Below are 12001 nucleotides of genomic sequence, written 5' to 3' on the forward strand. Positions count from 1 at the left end.
AGATCATTATTTCTGTTGTAAGGATAATGATGTCTGGGGAAACTGGTTAGGAGGTCCAGTATCAGTAAGGGTGGGGAATGGTATAGTGAGAAGTGAATTCAAGAGAAATCTTTGGGGTAGATACAAATTTAAGCATCTCGTGGTGAGACAGGGACTATTTATCTCTATAATATCTTCCTGAGGTTCTGGCTCCCTTTCTGTCTATTGTGATTGCAATAATGGATTTTACTATTATTTCCTCTATAGTCCTCTCTCACAAGTATTAAAAACAAAAATTCAAGAAAAACAAAAAACAAAACCCAAAAAACCTCATCAGGAGAATATACAAAGTTTTCCCATTTATCTGAGGGTGTCAGTGGATGTTCTTTCCCTTACATGTTCGTTTAATCTTTTCGCCACTGCTATGTTTTGTGAGAATACCAGAGATAAATTAGCGGAAAAGGGAAAGAACATGGGCTCCTCTGCAAAAAAGGCTAAAGATTCAACTCTTCAGTCATCTAGAACAGATATTCTAAAACCTGACTCTAGAATAGAATCACCCAAAGAACTTAAAAGAAATAACATAAAAAACTACTCATGTCCAGCCCACTCTGACCACATCACACTCCTCAAATTATATACTATTGTTCTGTTTGAATCTCTTATCATTTTCCTGATTGAAATTAAAATTAAGCTAAAAACTGAATTTGATTTCTTTGTATTTTTAATTCTTAGCACAGTGCCAAGAACACTGCAGTCATTAAATACTTATATAATTCACTCATCAGTTACTTACTGATAGGTGTTGGGCATGCTATGGGAAAAGGCAATTAGTACTTCAGGGTCTTTACAGCACAAATCAGTGGCTTTCAAACACTATTAGCCCACACTTAAAAATATACATTTTTTAAATATGCTAAGTACATGCACAAGCACATACACCAAAAACAAATACGCACTAAACTGAAAACATTTTTCACAAATTAACACTTACCTAACAATGAGCAACACATTTAGATATTTTCTATTCTTTTGTGTTGATTTTTGTAAAATAAAAAAAGGAATGATGGCTGTAATTCATTATATTGATTTCCATACCTACCAAAGAGAACCACTAAATACTTTGAAAAAGCCTTGCACAGTGGACGTTCTAACTCTATTTCTGAACATTGACAGTAACACACTCTGCAAGTGCTTTTATTAAAAAAAAAAAAAAAAAAGAACACCAAAATTTTAGTCTTTTAAGAAACCCCAATTGTCTCAAAATAACTCATTCCAGTTAGAAAAAGATACAGAGCTTTGTATCACTTATCTTTATTTCACTTAGAAGAAACTAAAGCTGTCATGGGTAAAAGGATGTAAGTCTCACAATGATGTATATTCAATGTGATGATTTCTTTGTGGACTCTGTTAGCATTAGTTAGGGAAAAACCTAAAAGTGAGCAACTTTTCACCAGCAATAACATACATATTATTAAAAATCAGGAAACATGAGAATATATTTTTGTTAAGGCAATGGATTTATCAAGCTGTCCTTGATAAGTCATATTTAATACAAAATAAAGCCTTTTTTCTTATAGATTGGACAGTACTTATAAATATAGAAGATCTATAAATAGTATTCCCAACTACAGAAGGAGAAAATACTCCATTTTCATTAAGTGACCTATGTAAGCACTAAGTTCAAAGAGTGAATTCTTTGCTCTTCAGTGTTTTATTAAGCTCCCTAAATAAGGAATCCAAGTGTCAAATACCAATGATGATGCACACCTAAGGCAGAGAGACCTTTATTTCTTTTCACCCTCTATTTTTATCATAAACCTCCTTCTCTTTAGTAACAGAAGTTTAATGGGGGCATATGTCCACCCAGGTAAAGACTATAATTCACAACATCCTCCGTTGCTAGGCATGTTTATGTGACAAGGCTGTGGACAATGAGATAAAAACAAAACAGATATGTGCAACTTCTGGGTCATAAACTTAGAAGGAAAGGAGCTCCCTTCCTTACTTCCCATTCCTGTTAGCAGGAATGTGGGCAGAGTGGCTACCTATTGACCAGGATGGAAGTCAACTGTTGAGGATGGTTCACACAGTTAGATGAGAGAAACTAACATATATCTTGTTTAAACTTCATTTTCCTTTCTAAAAGTGGCCAAACCTATATTCTAAATAATATAGAAGTCCTATTCCAAAATCGACTTCTCCAAACTGAGTGGAAAAAGGTAGATGAAGTGTGTGAAGTTTACTTACAATATAGAAGCATGGTTAATGAACAAAAGCATGTAAGGATGTGAGGCTGTCCAAATAATAGGCAGTTATATGGTAACAGAAAGGTCATAAATTCCCAACTTGGCAATCAAGAGTGTCAAATAAACAATTCCTGGAGGTAACACTACTTGTCTTCTATAGACAGAAGCTTTTTTTTTTTTTTGACAAGATGAAACTTTCTTGTATATATTTCATATAAAACACTGAAATGGAACATAACTGCATTCTACACATCACTACACCAAAATGTCAAAAGATTCACTTCCCAGCGTGAAAATGCACAGCAACATAAATATGAAAGGACTCCACATTTTAAATGCAGTATTCACACCTCGGTGCAGAGTGACATGGAGTATTGTGAACGGATGTGTCATTATCAAATAACATATGTGAGGAGATTTAATGGAATGAAATAAAAACAAATTAAAACATTATTGATTCTAAAACATGGAAGATATTTCTATGGCTAAAATCACTCAGACTGATAAACTATTTAATTGTTCCAAATTTTTGTTATAATTTGATTATGCAATTAATTTGGAGATATTTCAACGTATTGTTTATTTGGCCCCTATCTCTCCAGTACAGAGATTCTTTGTACACAACATTCGTAGAGATCACAAAACTGCATTAGCATATACTATTCCATTAATGGAAAACCTATCTTTTCTGTACAAATGCTGTAGGAAACAACAATGGTGAATTACAAATAGCTATTTGAAAACATGACCAAAGTTTCATACCAATTGCCTCACTAAATTTTCCCTTCATTATTCACAAAGCGTCTTTGAACCTGTACTTATTGAAAGTAACAGCAACTTACTGATCCAAAATTGCCGGTATTAGTAGAATATACTTCATAGACACCTGACATTTCTTTATGTTATTTCTTGTATGTTAATTTACCATACAAATGTAATGTTGAAAGTAAAACTATATTTGGTGTAGTGCCTTTAACAATGAAACCTATGAAAATATCAGACCTTTTCTCCTTCCTATTCTTGATCTACACAGTGATTATTGTACTTAAATGAAGATAATATAGAGAAATAGCGATGACGTGGAACTCAAGTTCCTGAAGAGAAGGACGTTCAACACAGACATTTAGAAGCTAGAAGCTAGAGTGAAATTTATTTTCCTCTCCATAAGAAGTGACATAAACGGAGTGACAGAGATGGTCTTAGACTTGGTAGCAATTACCTAGGAAGAGAATACATGGCATCCTGATAAGAAAAACTGAGTGGGTTAAGAAGCACTTCTGATAATTTCACTCTAGATACGCTCTGAATAAGGACAGCCCCAGAACAAATGTTACCCAGTGTGTGATCACTTAAAGAAGTGGAAGAGTTTTCGTCTCGTGTAGCTTTATTACTTAGCTATTCACATTTAAGAAGTGTGAACTGTAGGAAAGACAAACTGCAAGACAAGAGGATGATGGACTTACTCAGTTTGTATGCCATAACTGACCCCAGAATGGGGACATGAAAGAATGAAAACAAAGCTCATGAGACAAAGACTAAATTAAATCAACTCTTTGCTCTCTCTGTCCTTCTCTTTCAGTAAAACAGTAAGTGGATGGAAAAAAAATGTTAAGACAACTCAATCTGTGGGATATGTAGACAAAACATGCAGCCATGATACACATGAAGTGCCTTACAGCTCGACATTGTCCATACGACTTCCAGAAGTATAATTAAACATCTTAAAAATTCAGCTAAATATGAAAAGTCTTTAGGAAATTTTGGGAAAAAATGAATGGAACAAATGAAACCCAAGCCAATTCTGTCCTTTATTAACTATTTAGCCAACTGGTTTTATCAGAAAGAGAAAGCTACTCCATCTGGACATCGTTTGACCCAAATTCTGAGCTTCCACGGCATTACTTGAAAAACATCTTGTGTCTTAGAAATGTTCACTGGTAATGATGGCATGGGGAGAGAGTGGGAAATTTAAAAATGGTTCTGCCAAAGTCTATCCATAATGAAGGTGAGACAACACAGTTACTTATAAATAGAAAACTTTCTTCAGCCATTCATTCCTATCTGCTCCCTGAACAGATACAACTTCTATTGTGGAAATGTCTGCAGGCACTTATGCTGGACACTGTCGGGAAATTTTTTAAAAATTACAAAGAAAAAATATTTAAAAGCAAGCTACTCACCTATTCCAATGAAAGCAGCTTTGTACCCTTCTTCTTTCAAAGTGCTAAGAGTCATTTCATTTGCTGAAAGGCTTTTGCCACAAATTATCTATAAGAAAAAAAGTTTCAATAATGATATTTTGGCATTTGATTAATTAAAACTTTAACATCAAAAAGAACAGAAACTCAATATACAAAAAATTCCATATACATGTGGACATATTTTTGTCTTTTAGTATACAGGCTTACATATACAAAACAGTATATAAATAGAACACTAACACATCTTGCTTAAGGACTAAATGCAGTTTTGCCTTTTAATGAAGTAGAAGAAAAGCCAGTGTATTTAAAATCAAGTCAGTAAACTTTCATAGCTTGATAAATATGTTCAAGGTACTACGTGGGGCACTTTAAACAATCAAATGATAAATGAGACACAATTTCTGCCTCAATTATAATGAATATCTGTGAAGAAGATGTACATAAATAAATATAATATAAAACAAAGTGTGATCAGCACATGTCTACAGGAATTCAAGAGGACAGAGCAATTCAGTATGGCTGAGTTCACAGGATGAGAATAAAGAGAGGTAGCAGGATTTTAATAGGGCTTTTTAAAATAATAGATAGAATTTTGATAGAGGACATTGTCCAGGGAAGATGAATAGAGTTGGGAGGCAGAGGGTAGGCACCTATATTAAAAGTCATGATACACTGTTCAGTTCCCAGATATGAACCAATTTTCAGATCTGGAACCTTCTAACTGCAGAGGGTGGCCAAGTCCCCAGGAAGAAGGACCAGGCAACATCCTGCCAAATTAATACTGTAATGATTCCCTTAGTCCCCCTCCAAAGGGAACTATGGCCATTTACCCCGGTGACTAAACACTGAGGAAGGGGGAATAATCACAGGTTTCAGGGACATGGGACACAGATTCTTCACTGACATTGATACATAGAGATGCAAGAGTGGGAAACTGCAGGGGAAAGGTAAAAAATGGACCCTGGTAAAATTCTGGCTCACAGTGGGACCACTGAGATCACAGCCCCAGGTAGAGATTATTCCCCCAGTATTCAACTGCACAAGCAAAATTGCTATACTTGTCAGTTGAAGTAATCCCCACATTGGGTCGCTTGCTGGTCTGTGCAGTAAGAACTATAACAGCTGCAATAATTGGGAAGGCCAGAGAACTTCTAAAACCCCAGTTGTGAGAGTAAATCAAACACACTACCATATCCTGGGGGTGGGTAGGATGGGGAGAGATGGTGGTGGTCCACGTTATATTTCTCTGTAATTCACCAGTCTGGCCCCTACTGAGACCAGATGATTCCTGAAGAATAACTGTAAACTACCGCAGGCTCAACCAAAGAGTACCCCTGATTGCAGTTTCTGTGACAGATGTGGTATTATTGCTAAAGCAGATTAATAAGGCCACAGGTACACTGCATGGGGTATACTTTTCCATCCCGCTTCTGAGAAAAAGGAATCAGAAACAGTTCACATTCACAGGGGAAAGATAAGAATATTCATTTACAGTTTTGCCTCAGGAATATGTTGACTCTCTCCTGTAATAATATATGTAATCTGAAACTATCTGGCCACCCCACAGAACATCACGGTGACCCATTACATTGAGAACACCAAGCAGACCGGACAGCATGAGCAAGAGGTGACCAGCATTCTGGAGACTTTGTTAAGACACATGCACTGAGAGGGCAGACAATGAATCCTAAGAAGATCAAGGACTAGCCACTTAAGTGAAGTTTAGGTGTCTACTTGTCAGGTGTGTGGCAGTATATCCTCCCGAAAGTAAAATATTTTCTTGCAATTTTGTTCTCATTTACTACCATAGAGAAGGAAGGGTAACACTTGGTAGGCTTCTTTGGGTTCTGAAGATAGCATATTCTTAAAAACAAAAGCCTCGAAACTGAATCATAGAGGAAGAACAAATTTTACCCATGAAACAATAATTGAAAATAACCTGTACAGAGTACTTAACTAAGTGCAAGGCTCTCTTATAAATACTGCATATATGGACTCATTTAATCCTCACAATTAGCCTTATGAAGTGGTATTGGTATCCTCATTTGACAGACGATAATACTAAGGAACAAGAGGGCTTAGACAACCTTTGTCAAGGTTGCATATATAGTCTAACTGCAGAGCCAGCATGAGTAACAGCTATGCTCTTATGTTTCTGATAAAAGGAGAATGAAACGCAGAATTGGCACCATCTTCAAAGGCACAGAAAAACATATTACATGTGAAGACCTACTGAAAGTGTAGTGTTTCTGAAATATAAAGGACAAAACAAAGAATAGTAACAGAAAGTAGGAGAAGATGATATCTAGGGTTGTATTATAAAGGCCCATTTTGTTCTCCTAAAATACTAATTCTACTTTTATATTGGGAGATAGAATAAGTGTTTGAAAGTTTGTAAGCAGAGGACAAACGAGGTGAGATTAATAACTAACATTGAGAACTCTGGAACATATCAAATAGTATAGAACAAATTAAAACATCAAGTAAACATGTACTATTAAAGGTGCATTATAGTATCAAATAATGTGTACTTTTATTAGAATTAGTAGAATTAAACACTACTAAATGTATCTAATACCGAAGTTTCTGAATTTCAATTTATACTAATTTTTAAAGAATAGATTTTCTCTTATTAAACTATTTCTGATCCCAAAGATAGAAAGTTCTGTTTATTTTATGAAACAAATAACTTTATTTTATTGCAAATACCTAATAAAGGCAAGATATAAAAGAAAATTATAGATCCAAACATTACAAATAAGGTTTTAGCAAACAGAATAAAAATGCAATTTCCAAAGTTGAGGAATGGAATGCCCTGCTGATGGGCTAATTCATGGAAGTGATCCTCAGAATCCCTGACTTTAGGTTTAGTCTACCTACTGCCTCAGCAAACAGATTCAGGAAAGACCCTCATCCTTCCTGAGGTGATGTGTGTGTGTGTGTACAGAAGTTTAGTTTGGAAGTGGCACTATGTGATTTATCAAATGAAAACAAAGACATCCCAATCCTTCCACTCTAGTAGAGTGAACACATCTGAGTTTATAATGTACAGGAAAGAAGTACAGATATTTCATATTTCTACAGCCTGTTTCCACCTCAGTAGGCAATAGTATGCAATTAGGGAAGACCAAAGGGGAAAAAAAAAAAGTTGAATTATACTTTAGTGTATTGGAAACTGGAAAGACAAGGAGCTTGACTCTTGGTGTTAATATACTGGGACTGGGACCAGGAAGACTTTTCCACACTGTGAACGGACATTGTGAGAAAGATGGATAATAGCCATCATTGGGCAGCAGCTCCATGATGAAAATGACACAGAGTAATAATAACAAAATTCAGTGCAGTGATAGGCATCAGGACTCTTCTCTGTCTGTGCCGGGGAATCCAGTCAAATTTCCCTTTGCTAAAAGCCTCCCAAACATTTGTCATCTAATCAATAACTCTCAGAAAGAACAAGGAGAAAGATTCTTTGACAAAAAAAGTTAGAATTTTGCTTACATTATGCCTTGGGATATTGAGCGAAAATGTGTAACATGTAACTAAAACTAGTATAAAACAAATACATATATCAGAAACATTCTTGTGTCTGATATACTATGAAATCCTAATATTATTTGTTAAGTAGATATGCTGCTAGAAAAATACCACATGGTAGGCATTTTGTTTGTGTTTTTGTTCCTTTTATTTGTCTGTACTTCTATTAATGTAATAGTTTTTCATCTTGATTTTCTTAAACAGGGATTACAATATATATTGTACCTTCCTCTAGTGGCTTTAGTAATATAGGACGGAGTACTCAAGCTTCTTAGCTAAATTCAGAGTAAATTCACTCCACTTCAAGCTCAGTATAAGAATTTCTACTATCCCAATATAAGGGCTAAATATAGTAAGCCCTGAGCCAAAGTTCCATCTAATATCCCCTTTGAGACTTCATGGAACTTTCTTTACACATCCACAATATGTCTTCATATATATTTTTGTAACGTAGATAAAGGTTTACAACTTTTTTTTTTTTTTTTTGGAATGTAACTCCTTCTTCAAAGAAAATATATGATACCCATTATTTAAAAATACAGATAACAATGTACATGCTCTTAACAATTTTGATAGAATATTTGGCTAAACAGATAAAATATTTCCAGAATCTCTAAGATAGGAGATCAGATGGAAGAATTTTAAAAATAATATTTAGCCTTCTTTAGACACAAAAATTATTTTGTCACCTATTGATATACACATTTCCCTCCTTCTAGTAGAGTTATGATATGATTTTATATTAGTTTTCCGAAAACATGCTATAATAGTAGAAATGCTTCAAAAACTATAATAAGAAACAAGATGATGTGGAGAGGTTATCATGAACAAGATCTGAGTTAGGTATTTTTACTCAAATTATGAAGCAGAAGACATGCCTAGTAATTACAAATTAAGTTCAATTAATTTCTATCAAAATATTTTGAGAAATGTCAAATACAAAAATATTTAGGAAAATACAAGATGTTAATGCAGATTTATACTTTTAGCTTTCAATAATGAAGTCATAACAAATACTGTAAAGATTGAAACAAAAATATTTCTATCCACCTAGTCCCTGAATAGCAAAACAAACCAAAAAAGAGTATTTAATCTAAAAGTTAGTGACACTAACACGAATATCATAAGAGACTTTGTTAAAGTCTGCTAGGGTTACAAATAATTTGCAGTGGTCTATATTAAAACTTTTATTATAAAATAAAGAGATTTTATAAAAAATATAGCTAAGTCACTATTTCTTCTAAAGAATAAACAATTTTATTATACAAGATCCTTTGAAGCAAAAGAAACTGAGTGTACTTGAGAAATTAAAAAGTGTATATTCTGCAGATAAGTAAAATAAAAAACAAAATTTTGAAGTCTATCATGAGAATACATGAGCAAATAAAAATATTACCTTAAACAAGTCTACGTAAAACTAAAAAACAAAACAAAACTATAATTATTCAAGAAAGATAACAATAATATACTAATGAAAACATATAGATGCTGACAAGGGTTTATTCAAAAAGAAATTAATAATTTAAAATGGTTTCATTATTCGACCTAGAAAAATAAAAAGTAAGTATACAACTCAACACATTAAAAAAGAATAAAGTGTAAGGTTAGCAGGAAGAAAGAATTAATAAATATAAAATCAGCAATTAGAGAGTAAGAAAACATAAAACTGTAATAAAGAATACATTAGACAAAGTACTACCTACTCTTATCAAGAAAAAAAGCTTAAAAAAATACAATGTATAAGTTTAGAAATGCAAAAGCAAATATAATCAGAGGCATAGATGAGATATTTCTATTGTATAGTGGATAACATGTTTAAATCTATGCTAATTAATCCAAAGGTCTCAGTGAAAGAATTTTTTTCTAGGAAAATACATATTGGCCATATTGACATGAGAATGAAATAGGTGAAAAGACTGATAACCATACCAAAAAAAAAAAAAAAAAAAAAGTCAGGGGCACCTGACTGGCTCAGTTGGTGGAGCTCTAGATCTTGGGTTGTGAGTTTATGCCCCACATTTGGTATAGAGATTACTTAAATAAGCTTTAAAACAAAATTTTTTAAAAAAGGTCAAAGTTCCATCTCTCATGAAAAGGCTTTGAGGTCAGAACGACACAAATTTTCAAATTTAGTAAAATAGATAAGTCTCAAGGCAACATTCTTACCAACAAGAAAATAATGAAATGCTGGGAAATTTATTTTTATAAGGCTACATAATTTATTACTGAAAACTCACAAAGATAACAAATACAAATAAAGGAAACAAAAACAGGCTTTCAGTAGATTTCAAACTCTGCAAGGACAGCAATGGCATTTGACTATCCCCTGCCTCTTTCCAGTTTTAATATCAATTACATAAATAAATGTAGGAAAAAGAAAATCTATAAAAGACTAATGGAGCAAATGCATATGTACAGATATAATAAAACAATGCAAAAGTGGACACATTCCAGAATGCAAAGGTTTATATAATTCAATACGCTAACCAAACATAAAGTTTTTTAAATGGCATTTAAAAAATTTAATGCCCTTTCCCCATTAAAATAAAAAGTAAATAAAATTTTAATATTCTAAGTCTAGAAAAATAAAATGTCTGTTCCATATGATTAAAAATGTTATCTCAAAGACAAAAAAAGATGTCATGTATTAACACTCTTTTATAACATACTAGAGATTCCAGCCAATGAAATAGTGGAAGAAAAAATATATAATGTACAAATAGAGAGAAGATAAAGGTCTCATTATTTTTTTTTTTACAATATCTGACTTGAAAAATTTTAAAATATTAAATTAAGAAGAACCAATCTATCAAGGTATTAGATATGAAATAAACTATTCAACAGGAAATTTAACTAAGAACATAGTTGGCAGTAGAGATGAATTAAACTTGGCTTTGGGTATGATGAGTTTATGTTATTTGGTTGACAGATGTGCTCACTAAACTACAAATAATATAGGACTAGAGTGTGGGGCTCCTGGGTGGTTCAGTCAGTTAAGCGTCTGACTCTTGGTTTTGGCTCAGGCCTTGATCTCAGGGTGGTGGGACTGAGCCTCACGGCAGGCCCCATGCTCAGCAGGGATTCTACTTGGGATTTTCTCCCTGTCCCCTTCCCCCTCTGACCATTTGTGCTCTCTCACTCTCTTGTCTCTCTCTCTCTCTCTCTCTTTAAGATAAATAAATCTTAAAAAAGAGAGAGAGAGAGAGAGAATATAGGACTGGAGTTTGAAAGGATGGTTTTATTTATTTATTTATTTATTTTAAAGATAATTTTTCTTATGTTATGTTAGTCACCATACAGTACATCCTTAGTTTTGGGTGTAGTGTTCCATGATTCATTATCTGCTTGTAACGCCCAGTCCTCCATGCAATATGTGCCCTCCTTAATACCCATCACCGAAAAGATGGTTTTAGAATAGTCCTTATCATACTACTTGGCAAAAGTAATTTCTCAATTATTATCTGTTGAATAAATGAAACAAAACTACTAGAAAGAAAAATTGAATAATACTAAGATAATGCTAGACCATGAAATCAAAAACGCATGCATGCATACATATATACAGACAGACACACGCACACACACATACATGAGAATGTCATATGCTGCACAGGAGTCAAACGGAATGAACCTAGAGCAAAAATTCACTTCATGGCCAGGAAATCATTGTAGACTTAAAAATATAAAGTTAGTTGGGAAGTAGAAACAGAAGGGACATTAAGAAGAATCTGGTGAGGAGAAAAAGGAAGTAATAAGTATAGACCTTTTTAAAAAATGTATCTTCTTATGGCTAAAGTTGTAAGTCAAAAAAGTTGCAAGTATCCTATCAGTAGATACAAGTCCTCAAAGCTGAAAAAGAATCCCATTGCTATCTCTCCTCGTAATTATACATACAATTCAATTTTTACAAAGCAAGTGTTAATACATATCTCTTTCTCATCTTAAAACAACCTGAGAGGTGTACAAGATAATATTAACCTCTTTTTTAATTTAAGTTCTAATTTTTTCTTGATAATATAATAAATTGACAAGGTTTAA

At 33.5% G+C, this 12001-nt stretch overlaps 1 protein-coding gene across 2 annotated transcripts in view; it reads right to left on the reverse strand.

Moving 5' to 3' along the window:
- Positions 1 to 12001, reverse strand: part of DPYD (dihydropyrimidine dehydrogenase) — a 793664-nt gene that overhangs the window by 529553 nt on the left and 252110 nt on the right. For both annotated transcript variants that reach the window (XM_045801716.2, XM_045801717.2), the window contains one exon: positions 4409 to 4496. In XM_045801716.2, the coding sequence (XP_045657672.2) occupies positions 4409 to 4496 (88 nt within the window). The remainder of the gene's footprint in view (positions 1 to 4408; positions 4497 to 12001) is intronic.

This window comes from Ursus americanus, chromosome 12 (assembly GCF_024610735.1).
Source record: "Ursus americanus isolate L20-20 chromosome 12, mUrsAme1.1.p, whole genome shotgun sequence".
Taxonomy (NCBI): domain Eukaryota; kingdom Metazoa; phylum Chordata; class Mammalia; order Carnivora; family Ursidae; genus Ursus; species Ursus americanus.